A 24,026-nucleotide genomic window follows, 5' to 3' on the forward strand; every position below is an offset into this window, starting at 1 on the left:
CTGGAGTGGGCCCGGTTTGTTTCAGCAGCAGCAGGGAGAGGTGGCTGAACTGGAGTGATCAAGCAGGAGGTGAGGAGGAGGTGAGGTCAGAGGGTAAATGTGGCTGGACCTGGTAGGAGTTTGTGGGTCTGGGTCTTTGGAGTGTGATGAAAGCCCCTGGAACCCAAGGCTTAACAGGGCATCCTGGCGGGGCTGTTAAAAATAGACCATAGGGGCAAAGATGGGAGTTAGGAGACCAGTGAAGACACAATCAGGGTGGCAGTCACTTAATAGGCAGTAACAAATTATATGATTATTACCATGTTTCTTTTAGTATCAACATGGATTATAATCAGTACTCTAGGAAAAGGAACAAAAATGGGGGGAAAATAAGTTCATGTGGCCTAAGGACTATGTGAAGTGTTATTAAATCTCCTGTTTCAATCATGTCTCATTTGTGTTCACCCCATAAGCAACTCTGTGTTTTATTTTTTTTTATTTATTTATTTTTTTTGAGACGGAGTCTCGCTCTGTCGCCCAGGCTGGAGTGCAGTGGCCGGATCTCAGCTCACTGCAAGCTCCGCCTCCCGGGTTCACGCCATTCTCCTGCCTCAGCCTCCCAAGTAGCTGGGACTACAGGCGCCCGCCACCTCACCCGGCTAGTTTTTTGTATTTTTTAGTAGAGACGGGGTTTCACCGGGTTAGCCAGGATGGTCTCGATCTCCTGACCTCGTGATCCGCCCGTCTCGGCCTCCCAAAGTGCTGGGATTACAGGCTTGAGCCACCGCGCCCGGCCTCTGTGTTTTAGATTATGATTCCTAAAATAAGAGACTGGTGCTTTTTAGGATACTGACTACTCTGTAAGAGGAAAAACTATAGTTAATAGACATCTTCATAAAGAAAATTAGCCTTTAAATTAAATCAAGAAAAAAAAAAGCTACTAGTATAATCCAAGCAACAGATGGTGGTGACTTGGACCTTGATAGTAGAGGAGTAATGAGTAGTGAGAAGCCATCAAATTCTGCATATATTTTGGAGTTCTGTTTGCTTGTTTGTTTGTTTGTTTGTTTTTGAGACGGAGTTTCACTCTTGTTGCCCAGGCTGGACTGCAATGGCACGATGTCGGCTCACTGCAGCCTCCACCTCCCAGGTTCAAGCACTTCTCCTGCCTCAGCCTCCCTAGTAGCTGGGATTACAGGCACTCACCACCACACCCAGCTAATTTTTTGTATTTTTAGTAGAGACAGGGTTTCACTGTGTTGGCCAGGCTGGTCTCTAACTCCTGACCTCAGGCAGTCCACCCACCTCAGCCTCCCAAAGTGTTGGGATTACAGGTGTGAGCCACCATGCCCAGCTCATAATTCTGCATATATTTTGCACACGGAGCAAGACTAACTTCCCCATTAACCATGGAAGATGATGAATGAAGCAGGTGAGGGTTAGCTAGGGTTAGAGGGTTTGGGACATGTTAAATTCCAGGTGCCCGTAAGGGATCTAGGAGGAGACGTGGGGAAGGAGCTGGGTGTGCCAGTCTGGAGTCCAGGGGAGAACCCCCAGCTAGAGAGAGAGCCTGGGAGTCACTGGCTTCTTGGTGCATGTTGAATGCCCCAAGACCAGATGAGATCACCTGGGAATAGACACTCAGAAGAGAAGACGTCCAAGGACATAACCCCGGGAACATTCCAAAATTTGGAGATCTGGCAAATGAGGAAGAAACAGCAAAATCAACTGAGAAAGAGCAACCAGCATGGAGAGAAGCAGGTGAGAGTGGTGTCCCGGTAGCTGAGAGAAGAACATTCCAGAAGGAGAAAGTGGTTTACTGAGTCCAGTGCTGCAAATGGGACAATTGAAGAGGACTGACTATTGGATTTAGCAACATTGTATCCTTGATAAAAGTAGTTTTAATAGAGTCAGGGTCAAAGAGCTGGTTGGAGCAGATTCAAGAAAGAGCGGGAGGAGAAAAATTGGAGACGGTGAAGAGAGCTCATTCTTCTAAGGAGTTTTTCCAAACAGGGAAGGAGGCTGTGTGGCGGCCACTGGAGGGGAAGCTTTTAGTTTGTTGGGTCGTAAGTCTGTTTCTTTACTAACTTCTCCCAAACAGAAATTTACAGAAAAACATTATTACCGAAGGCTGTATGTGAGCTGCTAGGAATCCTCATTTATTAAACTGCTAGTAAGAATGTATTTTAAAAACTAAAACATGATACAAAAGTTATTATTCATGAAAGAGCCTTCATATCATCTTTTAAATTCTGAAGTGGAACGCAACTACAGGAAAGAAGAGGCCAGGTGTTTAAAGGGGGATAGCTGGGCGCGATGGCTCACCCCTGTAATCCCAGCACTTTGGGAGGCCAAGGCAGGCAGATCGCTTGAGGTCAGGAGTTCAAGACCAGCCTGGCCAACATGGTGACACCCCATCTCTACTAAAAAATACAAAAAAACTAGCCGGGTGTGGTGGCGGGCGCCTGTAGTCCCAGCTACTCCAGAGGCTGAGGCAGGAGAATGGCATAAACCTGGGAGGCGGAGCTTGCAGTGAGCTGAGATCCGGCCACTGCACTCCAGCCTGGGCAACAGAGCGAGACTCTGTCTCAAAAAAAAAAAAAAAAATACAAAAATTAGCCAGGCATGGTGGCGGGCACCTGTAATCCCAGCTACTCAGGAAGCTGAGGCAAGAGAATCTCTTGAACCCAGGAGGTGGAGGTTGCAGTGAGCCAAGATCATGCCACTGCACTCCAGCCTGGGCAACAGAGTGAGACCCCCATCTATCTCTATCTATCTATCTATCTATCTATCTATCTATCTATCTATTGATAAAGGGAGAAGATGAGAAACTAGACATCAGTCAGTTTTGTCACAGACAAGCTCTGTGACCTTGGAGAAGTTACTTAGCCACACAGAGCTACAGTTTTCCACTCCATTGAATGGAGAGAATGCCTATTTTGCAGACTGTTTTGAAAGTCAAAAGAGTTAATGTTTATGAAGGCACTTTCTCAAGTGTAAAGTAGACACACACTGTCCATGAGAGAAGATAATCGTGTAAAAATGATGTCACAGAGACTTTTATTCCTCTTTGAAGACTGTTACCTCATTTGTAAAATGAAGTTGCTAGACTAGATTTCATGGGTATAAAATATGTGTCTGTACGGATGTATATAAGTGCATGTAGATGTAGTTTTCTGATAGCTTACTTGCTCCAGGTGACTTATAAATCATTTTTCTTACCAAGCCTGTGATAAATCTAACCCTGTTTGAGATTTGAAGACAAATCCCAAAAGAGATTCTTAAGGCCTGCCTCCAAATGAAATTCTCAGAGTCTTCCTGATTTTTTGCTTATTTTTACAGCATAAACCCGCAATAAAAGGAAACATGAGTGGAAATTTCACCTATATCATTGACAAGTTAATTCCAAATGCAAACTACTGTGTATCTGTTTATTTCGAGCATAACGATGAGCAGGCAGTAATAAAGTCTCCCTTCAAATGCACCCTCCTTCAACCTGGCCAGGAATCAGGTATGTTCATTTTTTTAAATTCATGTTTTGAGTATTCATGCTTTTACTCTGAGGGCAAGCCTATTTAAAGAAAAGAATCGGAAATTCATGGAGCACGAAAGGTCTTTCTTCCAATAATGGCACCTCACAGAGATGTTTTCTGTTGATTCGTGTGTACGATCTGGTAGAGTCACTTTTATGTTGTCATACCAAAAGACAATCAGATACTACTCGATGAGATCAGAAATCTTGAAATGGAAATGCTTTTATTTCAGGGAGTCAGGATTAAATTCAGCGCTGTGTACCCTTAGTGTGGCCATTGCTGAAGCCAAATGCCAGAAGAGATGGAGCTGCTTGAGACAGTGGTATACAGTAGCATTAAGGGGTGAAAAGGTGGAAGCAGCGAGGTTGGGTGCAGTTCATAGATGTGATCTGGCATCAGCTGTAGCTCATAGATGAAAGGGACCCTCGCCAGGGTGTACGAGAGAATCACTCATGAAGGCTGAACACCTTTCTGTTACACAGACATCAGAACAGTAAACAGTGTGATCCCAAACCTTCCTCCCCTTGGGAGCGAGAACAATCAAACCGCGGAACGCCCTGCTGATTGTTTTCTCAGGAAGTAGCCAAGTCGCCACCTGTTTTACCAAAAGTGAGAAGCTATGCAAGTCTTCCTCAAAGAAGGCCTTCTAAATGTCCCAGCCCCAATGTTAGGGGAAAGGGATCCCAATCCATACCCCAAGAGAGGGTTCTTGGATCTTGCACAAGAAAGAATTCAGGGCGAGTCCATAAAGTGAAAGCAAGTTTACTAGGAAAGTAAAGGAATAAAGAATGGCTACTCCATAGACAGAGCAGCCCCAAGGGCTGCTGGTTGCCCGTGTTTATGATTATTTCTTGATGATATGCTAAACAAGGGGGTAGATTATTCATGCCTCTCCCTTTTAGACCATGTAGGGTAACTTCCTGACATTGCCGTGGCATTTGTAAACTCATGGTGCTGGTGAGAGTGCAGCAGTGAGGACGACCATCTTGGTTTTGGTGGGTTCTGGCCGGCTTTCCTGCAGTCTGTTTTATCAGCAAGGTCTTTACGACCTGTATCTTGTGCCAACCTCCTATCTCATCCTGTAAGTTACAATGCCTTAACTGTCTGGGAATGCAGCCCAATGGGTCCCAGCCTCATTTTACCCAGCTTCTATTCAAGATGGAGTTGCTCTGGCTCAAATGCCTCTGACACCAATGGAAGTATCTTTAATGTTCTGATTTACCAGAATAAAAATAAGGTAGGATCTATAAAGAAATTACGTTAGTTGTAAACCAAAATAAAATTCTAAGCCCTCCAACCAACTGAATGGACCCCTCCTCTTGGACAAGGGCCAAATAAAGTAAAGTAAATGAAACGCCAGTTCAGGTCATGATGGGAATGAGTGGTCCAGACATGCCTCACTGTACCTTCCTACCTTTGGAATTCAGGCACAGCTGGCCAGCACTAGTGTTAAAACAGAAACCTTAAGACAAAAAGACGCTTTGTAGCACTAATACCAACATGATGGGTAGCAGGCCCTAAAAGAAATCAAAGTATTTTACCCCAAAATACATTTATTTGACATATTTAAAATGGCCCTGCAAAGCTATCTCTTGCAGGGAAAATCTGCATTCTATAAAGAACCCCCTTCCCAGTCCAGGTCTTCTTCCTGATCCAAGAGAGAATTCACTAAGAGTCTGGCCCTTTTTTAAGTCTGGTAAGAAACATTTACAATCTATTCTCTCTGAAGCCTGCTACCAGAGGCTTCATCTGCATAATAGGAACCGTGGGCTCCACAACCCTTTGTCTTAATCCAGATGCTTCCTTTTATTAATTCCGAGTCTTTAATCAGAAAATCTTTGAATCTGTCTATGACCTGGAAGCCCCCTCTTCGAGTTGTCCCACCTTTCCAGATTGAACCAGTGTACATCTTACATGCATTGACTGACGCCTTATGTCTCCCTAAAATGTATAAAACCAAGCTGCACCCTGACCAAGGGTTCTCGGGATCTCCTGGGGCTGTGTCATGGGCCATTGGTCACTCGTATTTGGCTCAGACTAAATCTCTTCAAGTATGTTACTGACTTTGGCTCTTTTCATTGACAAAGTGATATGGTCATTGGTGAATGAAGTGAGCTACGGAACGTTGCCTAGCACATAATAACAGTGCTCTGTGTTGGCTTCACTACAGGGCAGTATGATTTGATTCTCTAGTATTCCTCAAGACCAGATGAGGCATAGACTGGTTCTAAAGGAAAGAACATCTCAGACACCTTTAGCTTAAGTTATTTTTATGTCAACAAAATACAGGCAAACCTAAAACTACATATAGATTCTATCTGACTATAGCTCTTTCAAAAATATAAATCGAAAAGAAATGTGCATATCTTTGTTCTAACACCAGCTATCTGACACTAACTAGTTGTCCAATGATTCAGTTCATTTCTGACACTACCCGAGGTTAGCACAGACCCCACAGGTGAAAGGCTTAGTCCCACAAAACTGCCTGCCCCCACTTCAGACGCCAGCCACAAGTCCTGGTTGACAAGGTTACCTGCACTTCCATCTGACTTGGCTATAAATTCAGGAGTTCCCATGACCCCCCTTTAGGTTTGATACTTTGCTAAAATGACTCAGAGAACTCGGGAAAGTGTTATGATTACCACTTTATTATAAAGGAATTGATGGACAGCCATTGAAGAGGTGCATAGGACAAGGTCTGGAAGGGTCCCGAGTGCAGGAGCCTCTGTCCCTGGGGAGTCAGGGTGTACCACCCTCTCTGTGCATCCATATGTTCATGAATTTGGGGGCTCCCCAACCCTTGGTGTTCACAGTTTGTATTGGGTTTCATTATGTAGGTGTGATTGATGAAATTACTGGCTACAGGATTGATCTCGGTCTCCAGCCCACTCCCCTTCTTGGATAGAGGTCAAATGGGGGAGCTGGAAGTTCCAACCGTCTGATCATATGTGGTTAGCTTTTCTAGGGACTAGCCCTCATCCTGAAGCTGGTCCACACACTGCCCCGTCACCTGACAAGCATAAACTCATATATGGCCCCTAAAAGGGGCTTGTTGACAAAAGACACTCCTATCGTTCAGGAAATTCCACAGATTTTTGAAGCTCTGCTCCAGGAGCTAGGGACAAAGACTGGATATATATGTATGTTTTATTATATCATTGATCTTACATAAAAGCAAAACTCCTATAGACAATAAAAACTGAAATTAGTGACCTGGTAGACAGACGGTGGTTTATTGAAACTCAGTCCCCAGTTCCAAGGTGAACGTGTTGCTGACTGAGAAGGCACAAGCTCCTTGGAGGCTGATGAACTCTGTGATGACTCACTTTCTCCCCTGACTCTTTTCCATTTCACCTACCGAGGTGAAACGTAACAACATCCTCTCAGGTTATTCCATTTTTACTTGGTGTGAACACGTCATGCTGCACATCAAGTCAGCCCTCATTCTTTGATTATTACCCAAGACGGGTCAAGTACCACACTCTCTAATTATCCTAATACTGTACCTGATGTCAAATTCTTGTTTGAAACTCAGGAAGCAAATAGGTTCAGGTAACGTGACCTCTGTCACTGTCTGCTTGCCATCTGACTTACCCTCAACTAGCCAAACTCAGACACCAGGCAGGTGTGGATGGTGAGGGGTCTTGGAAGGATAGCCTGAGACCAGCATTAACATAGGCTCAGCAGTAAGCACTGCGATCCTAGGGCAGACTGATATGGGGGGATTTTAGCCCAGAGATCTGGATAAACACCTTCTTCCCCTTGTCAAGCCCTAAAATTAATTGTGTGGCTCTTTTATTAATATTAAGGCCCTAAGGAAAAGCTCTGTTCATTCATTTGACAAATGTTTATTGGGGGCCTCTTATGAGCCAGATTCTTTTCTGGATATTGAGGATTTAGCAGTGAAGAAAACAGATAAAAACTTCTCACCTTGTGGAGCTTACATTGCAGTAGGAGACAGAACAAGATCAACATGTAAAATAGATTGTATGTTAAGTAAGTACCATGGAAAAAAATTATGCAGGAAAGGAGGTGAGGGGGATGTCAGGTGGAGGAAAGTGAGTTGCTATTTTTAACAGGACAGTGTCTTAATTTGCATTTGCTAGAAGCAGAACCTGGGATGTGAATTCATTTTCAAGTGTGATTTATTGGTGGGGGCATCTTAGGAGAAGGGGAAAGAGGGAACAGGTAGGGATGGGGAGAGAGAAATTAAGCAAGCATGTGGCTCTCAGCTAAGCCTGATCCCAAGGGGTTCTCTGAAGCATGAACCATGTCTTCAAGTCAGCAGCCAGTCAGTTACGGGTGGTGATCTATGGCATGGCCTCCAGATGAGGCAGCCCCCTTTTGGGCAAGGGCAGTTCCTTATGTGTCCAGAGTTGGTTCCTGCCAGTGGGTTTGTGGTCTTGCTGACTTCAAGAATGGAACCACAAACCTTTGTGGTGAGTGTTACAGCTCTTAAAGATGGCACAGACCCAAAGAGTGAGCAGTAGCATGGTTTATTGTGAAGAGCAAAAGGACAAAGCTTTCACAGCTTGGAAGGGGACCTGAGGGGGCTGCCACTGCTGGCTGGATGTGGCCAGCTTTTATTCCCTTATCGTCCCTTCCCAAGTTCGTTTCTGTCCTATCAGAGTGCCGTTTTTTCAGTCCTCCCCATGGTTGGCTACTTTTAGGATCCTGACGATTGGTGCATTTCACAGAGCACTGATTGGTGCATTTTACAGAGTGCTGATTAGTGCGTTTTACAGAGCGCTGATTGGTGTGTTATACAGAGCGCTGATTGGTGCATTTTACAATCCTCTTGTGAGACAAAAATGTTCCTGATTGGTGCATTTTACAGTCCTCTTGCAAGATGGGAACGTTCCCCAAGTCCCTACTCCACCCAGGAAGTCCAGTTGGCCTGGACTGTCACTTAGAGAAGGATCAGCTCTGAGATATATCAGCAGACATGTGCAGCAGCAGTAGTGGGTGTGCACTGACTGGAAAAGGGGACATGGGCTGGCCACCCACAGCATCCACCACAGATGGCCTGAGAGGGCATTCCTGAGAAGGTAGCGTTTGAGTAAAGACCCAAGGGAGATGTGGTAAGCAGAATAATGGCCCCCAAAGATGTCTAGTCTACATCCTAATCCCAGATATGTGAACAGACTAACCTGTATGCCCAAGGGGCTTGTGGGTGTGATGAAATTGAAGATCTTGGCCAGGCACAGTGGCTCGTACCTGTAATCCTAGCACTTTGGGAGGCCGAGCCAGGTGAATCACCTGAGGTCAGGCGTTCGAGTTCAGCCCTAGCCAACGTGGTAAAACCCCATCTCCACTAAAAATACAAAAATTAGTGAGGCATGGTGACATGCGCCTGTAATCCCAGCTACTTGGGAGGCTGAGGCAGGAGAATCACTTGAACCCGGGAGGCAGAGGTTGCAGTGAGCCAAGACGGTGCCACTGTACTCCAGCCTGGGCTACAGAGCAAGACTCTGTCTCAAAAAAAAGAGAAGCAGGAGACTCAGAGGCAGAGAAGGAGCTCTGACAGCAGCAGCAGAGGTCAGAGAGTGAGGATGAAAGAGGGGGCCACGAGCAAAGGAGTGCAAGTGGCCTCTAGAAGCTGGGAAAGGCAAAGAAATGGGTTTTCCCCTAGAGCCTCCAGAAGGAGTGCAGTCCTGCCAACACCTTGACATTTTTTATCCCAGTGAAACCCATTTTGGATTTCTGACCTCCAGAACTATTAATGTATTTGTATCGTTTTATGACACTGACTTTGTCATCATTTGTTACAGTGGTAATGGGAAAGAAACACAGGGTGAAGGAGTGAGTCACGCAGACATATCAGGGGAGGGAGTTCCATATGCGGGGTTCAGCAAGTGCCAAGTCCCCAAGGCAGGCTATGCCTGGCACAACACGGCAGGAGTGAACTGAACAAGGGAAGAATAGTAATAGTTCGGGTCAGAGAGGATGGAGGAGCCTGAATGATGTAGAACTTAGAAGCCGTTGCAAGAGATGGGGGCCCTCAGAAGGTTGTGAGCAGGTTGCTCCGCGTGATCTGACGTAGGATGTAAAGGGAACATCCACATGCCTTGAAGTGGGAACCAGGTGACCCCTGGGCTGATTCCTGCAGTCACCCAGGGGAGGGGCAGTCTTGCTTGTTCCAGAGAGGTAAGTATGGGAGGAACTGTAAGAGACTGATACTAGTCATCACCAATCTTTTCACAAAGTTCTTTCTCTTTTCCATTAAAGATCATAGTGATCAGATATTACTAACCCCGTTGCTCAATTCAGCCCTCTGCTTGTGAGGTTTCTTATTTTTTGTTTAAAATATCTCCACAATGAATCCAGAGACAGACAGGTTTGTCCAAGGCCAAATTTTTAAGACACGACCTGGTCTCTCCTTCCCAAGATGGGTTGATCTGGCCCATCTTTCATGAAGATAGTTAACAGCAGTAACACCCAATCACAGCTTCTCCTTTCTGAGGAGGAACATTGACCAGATGCATCTCTTTTCAAATATGAATATTTAAAAATAGCATGCATGTATAATTGTCATGACCCCAAGTAAGATTTGTAAGTTTTAGATTATCATCAAGCTGAAAACCAACAAAAATTCTAAGTTCTCCTGAAGAATTCTCAGACTCATGAGAATACCCCAAACTGAGGAATATTATCCTAGCATATTAACTACAATGTACACAATTTGGTTTGGAGGATGTCCTCTTAGATGACATAGAGTGCTTTGTAGCTGTTATATGCAAGCTGGACGGGTACATGAGTCACAATCTCTGTATTATGCCATTCCTTCACCAGTGAAATCATTTTGGTTTACAGTACCTCTTTCAAGAATGTAAACTCTATACATGTCAGCATTTTGTAAAGATGTGCCTCTGTGGCTAGATCTGATTCTGGAACTGTCATTGATATGACAGTCCTTCACACTCTCTTGACTGGGGTGAGAGTGGATTCTTGAACTCTGTGCTATCTAGCAGTGCAAGGGTTTTTACTGAACTTCTTTCAATTCATTCCTTAACCTTCTGGAAGACTTAGAGTACATAATGCATTTTGATTTCCTTTCTTCTCCCCTCTATGTATTTTTGCCTGAGGCTATAGTTCCAGGATTAATATGAATGAAGACCTTTCTGGAAGTGCAAGAGAGCCTCAGTGATTTAACTACTGATTTCTCAGTCTGGTCGCACTTCAGGAGAATAACTGTGATCAGTCAGAAAGTTGAAGTTTTCCACAAGGAATCTTGATGAGAAACTAAGGGGAACTGTTAACAGAGCAAGGCGGGTTCCGCAGAGCCCTGATGTGGGGCCCTGGCATGGCTAAAGTCCAGCCTCAGAATGACCCAGTTGGTTGTTTTCAAGCAAAACTTCCTTCTCCACTTCTTCCTGCCCGCAGCGCATGCTAACCAGTGTGGCTACCGAACGTTTGAGATGTGTCTCACGTGACTGAGAGACCGAGCTCTTAATTCGATTTAATTTTGATCATTTAGATTCAGCCAACTGCAGCCAGTGGCTACTGCACTGGACAGTGCAATTACAGAACAGAAACTGAAGGAAATTTTACTTTTAAAAGCTAAGTCTATGTTATTGTTTTAAAAATGCACGCTTAGATTATTCTCCAGTCTTTGGTATTTCTCAATATAAAACTGTTTTTTCAAACCTTTGGTTTCTTGATCACCTTGTAACACCAGACCAATGTACATTTATTTCCATCTGCAATTGTTTATTGCATTTTTTTGAATTAAAGTCATTTCATTTTTCATCAACAGAATCAGCAGAATCTGCCAAAGTAGGAGGAATAATTACTGTGTTTTTGATGGCATTGGTCTTGACAAGCACCATAGTGACACTGAAATGGATTGGTTATATATGCTTAAGAAACAGCCTCCCCAAAGTCTTGGTAGGTGGTTTTTTGGTTTTCTTTTTTTTTTTTTTCTACCTTCATTTTTTATTTTAACTTAAGAATTTGTATTTATATAAATATTTTCACAGAAGAAAATCTCATTTTCTATAAAAACCAAAATGCTTTCTCACTCTGAGTTCTTTTCCATCCCTATAAATATATATTTTGCAGTCGTAAGTGTATCTGTGCATTTTATGTTTTCTTTCTTTTCTTTTTTTTTTTTTTTTTGAGACAGAGTCTTACTCTTGTCACCCAGGCTGGAGTACCGTGGCATGGTCTCAGCTCACTCTAACCTCTGCCTCCCAGGCTCAAGCAATTCTCATGCCTCAGCCTCTCAAGTAGCTGGGACTACAGGTGTGCGCTACCATACCTGGCTAATTTTTGCATTTTTAGTAGAGACGGGGTTTTGCTATGTTGGCCAGGCTGGTCTTGAACTCTTGACTTCAAGTGATCCACCTGCCTTGGCCTCCCAAAGTTTTGGGATTACAGGCATGAGCCACCGTGCCCAGCAATGTTTTTTTGTTTGTTTTGTTTTGTTTTGTTTTGTTTTATACTTCATCACCTATAATTTATAATGACCAGGTAGAATTTCATTATTATTAACATACCATTTTTCATTTAACCATTTCTCAGCTATAGGGCATTTGGATTTCTTTTTCTTTCCCTTTTCTTTCTTTCTTTGGTCATGATGAATAGTACAATAAACATTTTTATATGGATCGTCTTTTTATTTTGGATTATGTCAGTGGAACATATACACAGTGGATTTATCCTATGAAAAGATTTAAAAAGGGCTGGGCACGGTGGCTCATGCCTGTAATCTCAGCACTTTGGGAGGCTGAGGCAGGTGGATCACTTGAGCCTAGGAGTTCGAGACCAGCCTGGGCAATATGGGGAAACCTCTTCTTAGAGAAAATAAAAATAAATTAGCCAGGCGTGGTGGCACATGCCTGTGGTCTCAGCTACTTGGGAGGATGTGGTGAGAGGATTGCTTGAGCCCAGGAGGTGGAGGCTGCAGTGAACTGTGATCACACCACTGCACTCCAGCCTCAGTGACAGAGTGAGACCCTAGCTCTAGAAATATATAAATAACTTAAAAATATAAAGAAGCAGCCAAAGGAGAGGAAGTTAAGAGGAGTCAGTCATGGCCGGGCACGGTGGCTCAAGCCTGTAATCCCAGCACTTTGGGAGGCCGAGACGGGCGGATCACGAGGTCAGGAGATCAAGACCATCCTGGCTAACATGGTGAAACCCTGTCTTTACTAAAAAATACAAAAAACTAGCCGGGCGAGGTGGCGGGCGCCTGTAGTCCCAGCTACTCGGGAGGCTGAGGCAGGAGAATGGCATAAACCCGGGAGGTGGAGCTTGCAGTGAGCTGAGATCCGCCACTGCACTCCAGCCCGGGCGACAGAGCGAGACTCTGTCTCAAAAAAAAAAAAAAAAAAAAAAAGAGGAGTCAGTCAGAGCAAAGTCTCTGAGGCCAGCAGCCTACCTGGTTTGAAAGGCAGCTGCTCCCACTCACTAGTCACGAACCTTGAGCAAGTTCCCTAACCTCTGCACCTCATTTTCTAATCTGTAAAGTGGGCATAAGAATAGTAGGCCTGGCCAGGCGCGGTGGCTCACGCCTATAAACCCAGCACTTTGGGAGGCCAAGGCAGGTAGATCACGAGGTCAGGAGTTTAAGACCAGCCTGGCCAACATGGTGAAACCCCGTATCTACTAAAAATACAAAAATTAGCCGGGCATAGTGGTGGGCGCCTCTAATCCCATCTACTCGGGAGGCTGAGGCAGAGAATTGCTTGAACCTGGGAGGTGGTGGTTGCAGTGAGCTGAGATCGTGCCACTGCACTCCAGCCTGGGCAACACAGCGAGACTCCGTCTCAAAAAAAAAAAATAGTAAGTCTACTTCACAGGGCAGTTGCGAGGGAAAGGTAAATTATATATAAAGCACCAAGAGTTGTGCCCAGCAAATGGTGTAACTGTTAGCTGTTCTGATTGCTGTTATCATCATTATCATCTGCATCATCGTTCAGTCAATCTCATTAAGTTTATTTTTTATTTTTTTAGAGGCAAGGTCTCGCTAAGGGCTGGAGTGCAGTGGCTATTCACAGGCGCGATCATAATGCACTACAGTCTGAAACTCCTGAGCTCAAACAGTCGTTCTGCCTAAGCTTCCCCAGTAGCTGGAATTACAAGCGTGCATCCCTGAGCCCCAGTGATTAAGTTTTATTATGTAAAAAATAAAGAGCAAACAGTCATAGCTGATACGGACTCTCTCTTTTTTTTCTTTTTTCTTTCTTTTTTTTTTTTGTAAGAATTTTCATAACTTTTTAGCCTGGCCATTTCCTAACCTGCCACCGTTGGAAGCCATGGATATAGTGGAGGTCATTTACATCAACAGAAAGAAGAAAGTGTGGGATTATAATTATGATGATGAAAGTGACAGCGATACTGAGGCAGTGCCCAGGACAAATGGCGGTGGCTATACCATGCATGGACTGACTATCAGGCCTCTGGGTCAGGCGTCCGCCACCTCTACAGAATCCCAGTTTATGGACCCAGACTCCGAGGAGGAGCCTGACCTGCCTGAGGTTGATGTGGAGCTCCCCACGACGCCAAAGCGCAGCCCTCAGCAGTTGGAGCTCTTGAGTGCGCCCTGTGAGAGGAGAGAGAGTCCACTCCAGGACCCCTTTCCCGAAGATGACTACAGCTCCACTGAGGGGTCTGGGGGCAGAATTACCTTCAATGTGGATTTAAACTCTGTGTTTTTGAGGGTTCTTGATGATGAGGACAGTGATGACTTAGAAGAAGCCTCTCTGATGATATCATCTCATCCGGAAGAGATGGTTGACCCAGAGGATCCTGACAATGTGCAGTCAAGCCATTTGCTGGCCAGTGGGGAAGGGACACAGCCAACCTTTCCCAGCCCCTCTTCAGAAGGCCTGCAGTCTGAAGATGCTCCGTCTGATCAAAGTGACACTTCTGAGTCAGATGTTGACCTTGGGGATGGTTATATAATGAGATGACTCCAAAACTATTGAATGAACTTGGACAGACAAGCACCTATAGGGTTCTGTCTCCCTGCACCCTAACTTGCTGCCTTATTGTCTGCAAGTGTTCTCCAAGGGAAGAGGTAGGGAACTGTAGGGTACTCCATTCTTCCAGGTGACATCACCTATGCAGATTCCCAGTATGGGGACCATAGTATCATTGAGTGCATTGTTTACATGTTCAAAGTGATGGACTTTGAAGGAAGCACGTGTGCACCTTCCCTTTACACTAATGCACTTAGAATGTTTATGCATCATGTTTACCAGGGAGCAGGGTTCCCTGTGGTTTCAGAGGTGGTCCAGGACCCTATATTTCTTTTCTTTTTTTTTGTTGAGACAGAGTCTCATTCTGTCACCCAAGCTGGAGCGCAGTGGCGTGATCTCGGCTCACTGCAACGTCTGCCTCCCGGGTTCAAGCGATTCTCCTGCCTCAGCCTCCCTCACGAGTAGCCGGATGGAACTACAGGCGCCCACCACCACACCTGGAAAATTATTGTATTTTTAGTAGAGACGGGATTTCACCATGTTGGCCAGGCTGATCTCTAACTCCTGACCTCAAGTGATCCGCCCCCTTCAGCCTCGCAAAGTGCTGGGATTACAGGGGTGAGCCGCTGTGCCCAGCTGGCCCTGTGATATTTCTGGGAAGTAAATTGGGCCAGGGTGGGAGCAGCGAAAGAAAAGGAAAATAGTAGCAAGAGCTGCAAAGCAGGCAGGAAAGGAGGAGGAGAGCCAGGTGAGCCGCTGGAAAGAAGGGGGGCCCTGCACAAGGAAACAGGGAAGAGCCATCGAAGTTTCAGTCAGTGAGCCGTGGGCACCTCACCCATGTCACATCCTGTCTCCTGCACTTGGAATTCCACCTTGTCCAGCCCTCCCCAGTTAAAGTGGGGAAAACAGACGCTAGGATCAGGCACGTGACTAATACAGAAAGGAAACATGGCGTCGGAGAGGGATAAAAACCTGAGTGCCATATTTTAAGGTTAAAACAGAGCAAACGCAAAGGTGCTTCATGGTCTTCAGGAGAAGACCTTGAATCTTCAAACCTTTCTCTTAGGCCCCTTCAAAAGGAGAAAACTAAAAATTATACAAGTCATAGTTCAAGGACTTTAACTAGATTATTTATATGATTGCGCAAAAGAATGGACTGAGAGGAGGGAACACCTTATTTAATACATACAAGTTTCAGAGACCCTATTTGACAATTTTCAAAGTGCTCTCTGTGCTGATTCCGAATCGAGTGTGTCAGCTGTGATTACAGTTCCTGTGAATCTAGGCCAGGTTAGGGGGCTGTGGGTGGGGGAAGGGAAGCCTGACTGGGAGCAATCTACCTGTAATCCCAGCACTTTGGGAGGCCTAAGCAGGTGTATTGCTTGAGGCCAGGAATTCGAGACCAGCCTGAGCAACATGGCAAATCTGTCTCTACGGAACAAAATTACAAAAATTAACCGGGCGTAGTAGTATGTGCCTGTTGTCCCAGCTACTTGGGAGGCTGAGGAGGGACAATGGCTTGAGCCCAGGAGATAGAGATTGCAGTGAGCCAAGATCGTGCCACTGCACTCCAGCCTGGGTGGCAGAGCCAGACCTTGTCATTAAAAAGGGGGTTGGGAGAAAGGTTCTGGAATGTCGTGGCAACCAGTTTAAGGACTGAGACTCAAAGATCCACCCCCCACAGTTGCCCTGTGTGACTCTAGGCATTTGACAGCCTCTCTGAGCCTCAGGTTTTTTGTTTCTGAAACAAAAGGATTGGACTAGGTAATCTCCAGGATCCTATGAACCCAGGAGAAAGATGAGAAAATGTACAAGAATAAACACTCAGGTGGAAATGCTGCAACCCTGAGAAACTCCCAGGTTGAATGAAAGGCACAGGACCCTCTTACCCCTCACCCCTCCCCACCCCCCAAGAGCTGATTTCTCAAACCTTTCTCTTAGGCCCCTTCAAAAGGGGAAAACTAAAAATTATACAAGTCATAGTTCAAGGACTTTAACTAGATTATATGATTGCGCAAAAGGATCGGACTGTGAGGAGGGAACACCTTATTTAATCTAGTGAAATTCCATAGGAAAGAGACCTTTTGTATGTGTAAGCAATTTCTCTGCCGTCTCAATGCATCTGTCATATTCTGAAAGATTTCCGGGTTGATCTTTTGGGATAAGCTCTATGGCTGTGTGTGAGTGTGTGTGTGTGTGTGTATGTATTTTTAATTTTGTATAATGGTTGGAGGTTGGTAAGAAGTAATACAACAATACTTTTTAATACAAACTTGGTGTGGTCTTGAGTTGTTTTCCATTGCAGAATGTATGTGTGCCACAGATTGGTGCACCTGCTGGCATCTCTAGGATTGCACCAACTCCCTCTAGCTCTTCCTGGTGGCCTGCAGGGGCCTAGGGCGCATTCACTTCCCTTCGCTTGACTTTACGTGGTGTCCTAGCGGCAGACATCAGGCGATGCTGTAGATTGCCGAAGACATTGGACAGCTCTGGATTTTCCCATCTCACCACTCATCAAGTTAAAAAGAGGAAATTAACGCTTTCTCAGTAGTCCCTGAAAGAAACTAGTTATTTGCGTAAAAATGACTGGGCTTTGTGTTGTTTATCCCTGGAGAGGAGAAGGGTAAAGAAGACCCTCAAACTGGATTTGCTGATGGAATGCTTTTAACTCACCTATGCGGAGAGAGGACTTTAAGAGAGGGCGTGCCGGTGCCCCGGACAAAACCTGGGGAATACTGAAAGACACCATCATTCCAGCATCCAGATCTCAGTCCTGGGTTGGTGTTGTAGGATATTTATTTGACTTGACGGCGCCTTTCAAAGTTTGCGAGGCTCCCTTCCTCTTCCTCGTGTGCACCTGCCAAGCGGGTGCCCAGCGCCTCGCGGGCGGACCCGGGCTGGTGGGCGGGGCCTGCAGCGGGGTAGGAGCCCGATCGCCCGGCCCCTCCCCGCCCCGCCCCGCTCCGCTGGTTCCCGGAAGCGACCGCGTACCAGCGCTCTCGGGCGCGGGCGGGGGTCGTGTCCCTGGAGGAAGCCGCGGCACCCCCGGCGCCGGTCCATGGCGCGGAGCCTCGGGAGCTGGCTGGGCTGCTGCCTGCTGGTGTCAGGTGAGGGGTCCGCGGGGAGGGGGCGCGCTTGGGAACCGGGAGGCCCCGCGAGATGCCACCCGTGATCCCATCCCTGGGCACCCGGAAAGTGACTTAAGTGCCCGGTCGGGCCATCGGGGCCTCGGGACAGAAGATGCAAACGCCACGGCCGGCTCCTGAGACACAGCTAGGCTGCTGCTGCCGGAGATTCTGTAACAGGAGGAAGCCCCGTCCGCACCCGGATTACAGACCGTCTGGGCCCTAAACTCAGGGGGAGACTCCAGGCGTCTTTTAACTCCCAGTACTCCTGCAGCTCTCTGCTGGCGGGCGTCTAAGTAAAGAAAGACCCAGGATCCCACCGTGGCTGTTATCTGGTCCTTCTGGAGACCATCAGTTCAAGTGGAGGCCCCCACCAGCCGCCGAGTGCTCTGACAGCCCTCCCCGACCCCAAGTCTGCCCCCCTCAGTGCCAGCCCTCCCTACTGATGTGCCTCGCATCACCCGCTGCACCTCCCCTCCTTCCGGTTCAGGCCTGGGCACCCTGAAATCTGGATTCTGTCCCCCAGTGTCCCCCATGGCTTCTAAAGCTAAATCCATTGAAACCTTTTCTGTCCTCTAAATTGCCTGCCTAGGTTCCAATAACACGATGGTCACCTCCTTCCTTTCTCATGAACTCTTCCTGGCCTTCCCGGATACTCCTCCGTTTTCCCGCCTACCTGTCAGGCTGTCTCTGCTTGGGACCCTCCTGCTCTGTCGGGTCTCTATGTAGCTAATTGTGAAGCCCAAGGCCTCTTCTCTCCTTCCCCAGCACTGTTCCTTTCGGGGATTTCAGCCAAACCTTGGCATTAAACACGGGCTATAGGCCCATGACTCGCACATTTATATCTCTCTTGGTACCAGTTGGGTGTTGGGTGGTGGTTTATTACAGTCTTTTACTTTTCTGCTTGCATGTAGGTTTCAAATTTTCTTTTCTTTTCTTTCTTTCTTTTTTTTTCTTTTTTTTCGAGACAGAGTTTTGCTCTGTCACCCAGGCTGGAGTGCAATGGCTAGATCTCAGCTCACCACCACCTCGGCCTCCCGGGTTCAAGTGATTCTCCTCCCTCAGCCTCCCGAGTAGCTGGAATTACAGGTGTGTGCCACTATGCCTGGCTAATTTTTGTATTTTTAGTAGAGATGGGGTTTCACCATGTTGACCAGGCTGGTCTTGAACTCCTGACCTCAGGTGATTCACCCGCCTCGGCCTCCCAAAGAGCTGAGGTTACAGGCGTGAGCCACTATGCCTGGCCAGGTTTCAAATTTTCTATTAAAAGGTTTGAAAATAATTTCTGTCTCTAGCCCAAATCTGTTCTTGGTGTGACCTCTGGGCTCATTCATCTGACTGTCCCCCTGACATTCCTACTTCAGCCTCTCTCCAGAATCTCCAACCTAATGCAGCTCAAATGGGACTCGTGAGTTCCCCAGCTGAGCTCCAATCGGGGCACCAGCTGCTTAAGCCCAAAATGAACATTGACCTCAGCTTTTAGGCATCAAATATATCAGGAAGTCTCCAGTTTGTTTTTACCTCTGGAAATATATCTGAAATCCACGTACCCCAGTCTACCCCCTCATACCTTTCTGCCACCATGCAAATCCAGGGCTCCTTTGTCTGTCCCCACTTTACTTCTGCCTCTCCAGAAATTTATCCTCATGGCTGTTCAAAGAAAATCTAGACTCCTCAGCACAGCCAACCTGTCTCTCTCTCCCTCCCTCACCCACGTGGTCTTTGAAGATATGCAGCCATAGAGGAGAACCAAGTGCAGGATGTGGACTTTTCATGGGCATCTGTTTTGAGGAAAAAGGTTGTAAATGTTTTTCTCGTATGTTCATAGCATTGGGAATGGTACCACCTCCTGAAAATGTCAGAATGAATTCTGTTAATTTCAAGAACATTCTACAGTGGGAGTCACCTGCTTTTGCCAAAGGGAACCTGACTTTCACAGCTCAGTACCTAAGGTGGGTCTGGCCTCGCTATTGGCAGGAACGCACTGGAGGAGTCGGCCCTGGGCTGGTTGCTGGGCTGGGCCACAGGAGGAAGGGAGTCTGACTACAGTCACCGTGTGACTGTGACAGCCCTCAGGGAGCCTCCCTGCCAGCTTTTTTCTGTCTGGGAAATTCTCGTGACCACCTTTCCTCTTTTAGGTTTTCTGGTTGTGATGGTTGATGATTTGACTGTTGATCACAGGGCTGCTGGCAGATATAGACATGTTATCATGCATATGTAGATATAGTCAGCCATAGTGGTAACCTCATGCTGTTCAGATCCTAGCTTATTTGTCACAGTTGATATATTTTAAAAGAAAAATACCACTGCTGTCATCTCCAGGTATGAGTAGTATTGCTAGAAGTCAACAATGTTGAGTGGATGCCACCCAAGAAACTGAGATATGCAAAGCAGTCAGGAAGCCTCTTGCTACCATATATCACCTGTTCCTCTCCAACGGATTATAACATCATGCCCCAGTGCCGTGCAATGCACATAATTTGCATAATGAGTGCTCAGTTTCTCCGTGGTTTTGTCCTGAAATTAAAAGTAAGACAGCTACTGACTGTTAAAAGCCCCATTCTCTGACAACAGCAGGCGCCGTGAAGGAAGAGTGAGTGTCACCCTAGATGGTCATCTCAGCAGCGATCTGAACACCCTCTACCTCTCCTGCCTGTCCATGTTTCCCTATGTCTGGCAAAGGAAGTCAGTGCCAGCACTCCCTTGGCAGCCTGCCACCATACGCCACATGCTGGACTTCAGGTGACACACCTTTAGGCCAGGCGCAAACAGCAGCAGGAGGCCAAAGACTGACAAGCCAACACACCTGCTTTCTATGTGACTCAGAAACATACGAAGATAGACAAGTCCTTCAATGAGGCAGGAGGACATTTGGTCCCAGATCCAGCTGTCATTTCACAAAAATCCCCAAGGCCTGCTACATCAGAGAAGAAGTAGAAAGATGAATAAGATAGTCCTTGTCTATGCGTTGCTGGCTTTTGTTTTTTAACTTGTAGTTCAAAATAATTCCAGACTTATAGAACATTTCAGAATTTCAAGTAGAATACAAACAATTTCCAGATAGCCTACAACCAGATTCACCTTTTTTTTTTTTTTTTTTTGAGATGGAGCCTCGCTCTGTCGCCCAGGCCGGAGTGCAGTGGCGCGATCTCGGCTCTCTGCAAGCTCCACCTCCTGGATTCACACTATTCTCCTGCCTCAGCCTCCCGAGTAGCTGGGACTACAGTCGTCCGCCACCATACCCAACTAATTTTTTGTATTTTTAGTAGAGACGGGGTTTCACCGAGTTAGCCAGCCTCGATCTCCTGACCTTGTGATCCACCCACCTCGGCCTCCCAAAGTGCTGGGATTACAGGCGTGAGCCACTATGCCTGGCCCAGATTCACCAATTTTTAAAGTTGGTCACATTCTCTCCCTTCCTCTTTGTCTCTCATGCCCTTTGTGCTATAATATTTCAGTGTGTATTTCACAAGAACAAGCATAATCTCTTACATCACATAGTACAGTGAGAAGCTCAGGAACTTTTACATTCATGCAATACTTGCATCTGATTTACAGCCCATAGTCCAGTACTGTCAGCTGTCCCAAGGATTGAAGGGGGGCATATTCTATGATTGATTTGTTTCCTGATGTGCATTTTCTAGCACTGATTGGCTTTCTCATTTGCTTTCTGTGCTTTCTCTACTCAGTCTGGTTAGCCAAGAAATTTTACTGTGGAAAATTAACTTTCTTCTCTATCTGTCTCCCCTGTAGTTTATTTATTTATCTATCTATCTATCTATTTATTTATTTATTTATTTATTTTGTTCTATGCTGTGCTTTTGGGTTTGTTTGGGTTTCTTTCTTTTTCTCTTTTTTTTTTTTCAAGACAGAGTCTCGCTCTGTCGCCCAGGCTGGAGTGCAGTGGCGCAATCTGGGCTCGCTACAAGCTCCACCTCCCAGGTTCACACCATTCTCCTGCCTCAGCCTGCTGAGTAGCTGGGACTACAGGTGCCCGCCACCATGCCTGGCTAATTTTTTGTATTTTTGGTAGAGATGGGGTTTCACTGTGTTAGCCAGGATGGTCTCGATCTCCTGACCTCGTGATCCACCTGCCTTGGCCTCCCAAAATGTTGGGATTACAGGTATGAGCCACCGCACCTGGCCTTTTTTTTTTTTCCTTTGAGACTGGGTCTCACTCTGTCACCAAGGCTGGAGTGCAGTGACGTGACCTCTGCTCAATGCAGCCTCTGCCTCCTGGGTTCAAGCGATTCTCCTGCCTCAGCCTCCTGAGTAGCTGGGACTACAGGCACATGCTACCATGCCCAACTGATTTTTGTACTTCTAGTAGAGATGGGGTTTCACCATGTTGGTCAAGCTGGTCTTCCACTCCTGGCCTCAAGTGACCCACCTGCCTCAGTCTCCTGAAGTGCTGGAATTACAGGCATGAGCCACCACACCCAGCCTATGCCGTGCTTTTTTGCCACTGTAGTTGAAGCATTTGGCTTTGCATGTTTATCTTTTATGTTAGAGATCCCAGTGACTTAATGAAGTGACTTCATGAGGGTAGCCACACCTGGGTTCCAGGTCTCCCCGGCATGGAACTACAGAGTGAGTATGGCATGTGCTGGAGAAAACAAAATATGTGCTGGGCATGTCCTTGGGGAAGATATTTGATTGCAAAAGATGTGATTACCCTCATGTGGCTCTGCAAAAGTGTTGTTTAGAATTTACATGAGCAATTGCATAGCACAAACTCTCTATTGTTTGTGTGCATTATTGGGGCAGGGCGGCCAGAGCAGGGGGCACTTCACAGGATGTACTGGTGATTTTGATATAAAAACATCCAAAACAATTAGATGTAAATATGAAGAATGGGTCATATTACCTATTTAATGCGGGGATAAATATTTGTACATGCAATGAAAATAACCTAGTGAAGGCCAGGTGCGGTGGCTGACGCCTGTAATCCCAGCACTTTGGGAGGCTGAGGTGGGTGGATCACCTGAGGTCAGGAGTTTGAGACCAGCGTTACCAACATGGCAAAACCCCACCTCTACTAAAAATACAAAATTAGCCAGGCATAGTGGTGCATACCTGCAGTCCCAGCTACTTGGGAGGCTGAGGCAGGAGAATCACTTGAACCGAGGAGGCACAGGTTGCAGCAAGCCGAGATTGTGCCATTGCACTCCAGCCTGGGCAACAGAGTGAGACTCCATCTCAAAAAATTAAAAAAAAAAAAAAAAAAGAACCTAGTGAAAAAGAAGTTATTGCAAAACAACTTTTGAAATACTGCATATGCTGGACAGTTGATGCATTAGTTTAGAAGAAGGAAATGGGTGAGGCGTGGTGGCTAACACCAGTAATCCCAGTGCTTTGGGGGACCAAGGTAGGATGATCACTTGAGGCCAGGAGTTCAAGACCAGCCTGTGCAACATAACAGCCCCTTGTCTCTACAATTTTTTTTTTTTTTAATTAGCTGGACTTGAGTTGGAAAGAAGGAAGGCGGGAGGGAAGAAAAAAGAAAGGGAGAAAAAAAATATATGGCCACATGTGAGAAAACCCCATTAATGAAACAACCGCTGGATTTTGCAAATGATGGGATGTTAAGCAGCCATGAAGAAATGATTGACTGACAAATATTTGTGGCATATTAAGTGAAAAATAGCATGATCCCAATGATCTCTACCTACTTTTTGCAAGGGATTGTTCTGGGTATCACTAAGAATGCTGTAAGGTGTGGTGTGCTACCTTAGACTATGAAGTCAAACAGATCTGAATTCAGTTGGCCGGATTTCTTAGGCTCTCCACTCCTGACCCCTGGGTACTTGATAAATGTTGGCTGTTGCTATTTTTATCACCATCACTTTCATCATCACTTCTGGGAGTAACCAAATTGGTTGTGGCACCAGAAGATACCTTGGGGGACCAATCAGATAGCTCCTCACTTTTTTATTTTATTTTATTTTATTTATTTATTTATTTATTTGAGACGGAGTGTCGCTCTGTCACCCAGGCTGGAGTGCAGTGGCCGGATCTCAGCTCACTGCAAGCTCCGCCTCCCGGGTTTACGCCATTCTCCTGCCTCAGCCTCCCCAGTAGCTGGGACCACAGGCGCCCACCACCTCGCCCGGCTAGTTTTTTTGTATTTTTTAGTAGAGACGGGGTTTCACTGGGTTAGCCAGGATGGTCTCGATCTCCTGACCTCGTGATCCGCCCGTCTCGGCCTCCCAAAGTGCTGGGATTACAGGCTTGAGCCATTTTATTTTATTTTATAAATTTTTAAATTAAATTAATTTAAATTTTTTGAGACAGTCTCACTCTGTTGCCCAGGCTGGAGTGCAGTGGTGTGATCACGGCTCACTGCAGCCTCTACCTCCCAGGCTCAAGCGAGCTTCCCTCCTTAGCCTACTAAGTAGCTAGGACTACAGGCGCATGCCACCACACCCAAATAATTTCTTGATTTTTTATAGAGACAAGGATTC

General features: G+C 46.2%; 2 protein-coding genes across 8 annotated transcripts in view; both read left to right on the forward strand.

The window, feature by feature from the left end:
- IFNAR2 (interferon alpha and beta receptor subunit 2) overlaps window positions 1-16,709 on the forward strand; it is a 36,907-nt gene extending 20,198 nt beyond the window's left edge. For 2 of the 5 annotated variants that reach the window (XM_033232347.1, XM_033232348.1), the window contains exons 7-9: window positions 3,322-3,490; window positions 11,269-11,399; window positions 13,718-16,709. In XM_033232347.1, the coding sequence (XP_033088238.1) occupies window positions 3,322-3,490; window positions 11,269-11,399; window positions 13,718-14,428 (1,011 nt within the window). In that variant the 3' untranslated portion in view covers window positions 14,429-16,709. Of the gene's footprint in view, window positions 1-3,321; window positions 3,491-11,268; window positions 11,400-13,469; window positions 13,668-13,717 lie in introns of those variants that run through there. The other 3 variants (XM_033232350.1, XM_033232352.1, XM_033232351.1) reach the window with 3 other exon arrangements.
- A 467-nt stretch (window positions 16,710-17,176) lies between these two features.
- IL10RB (interleukin 10 receptor subunit beta) overlaps window positions 17,177-24,026 on the forward strand; it is a 36,627-nt gene continuing 29,777 nt past the window's right edge. The window contains exons 1-3 of one of the 3 annotated variants that reach the window (XM_033232355.1): window positions 17,177-17,544; window positions 18,534-18,651; window positions 19,391-19,514. In XM_033232355.1, the coding sequence (XP_033088246.1) occupies window positions 19,399-19,514 (116 nt within the window). In that variant the 5' untranslated portion in view covers window positions 17,177-17,544; window positions 18,534-18,651; window positions 19,391-19,398. Of the gene's footprint in view, window positions 17,545-18,533; window positions 18,652-18,733; window positions 19,515-24,026 lie in introns of those variants that run through there. The other 2 variants (XM_033232354.1, XM_033232353.1) reach the window with 2 other exon arrangements.

The sequence above is a fragment of the Trachypithecus francoisi genome, unplaced genomic scaffold (assembly GCF_009764315.1).
Source record: "Trachypithecus francoisi isolate TF-2019V2 unplaced genomic scaffold, Tfra_2.0 Lachesis_group14, whole genome shotgun sequence".
Classification (NCBI taxonomy): Eukaryota; Metazoa; Chordata; class Mammalia; order Primates; family Cercopithecidae; genus Trachypithecus; species Trachypithecus francoisi.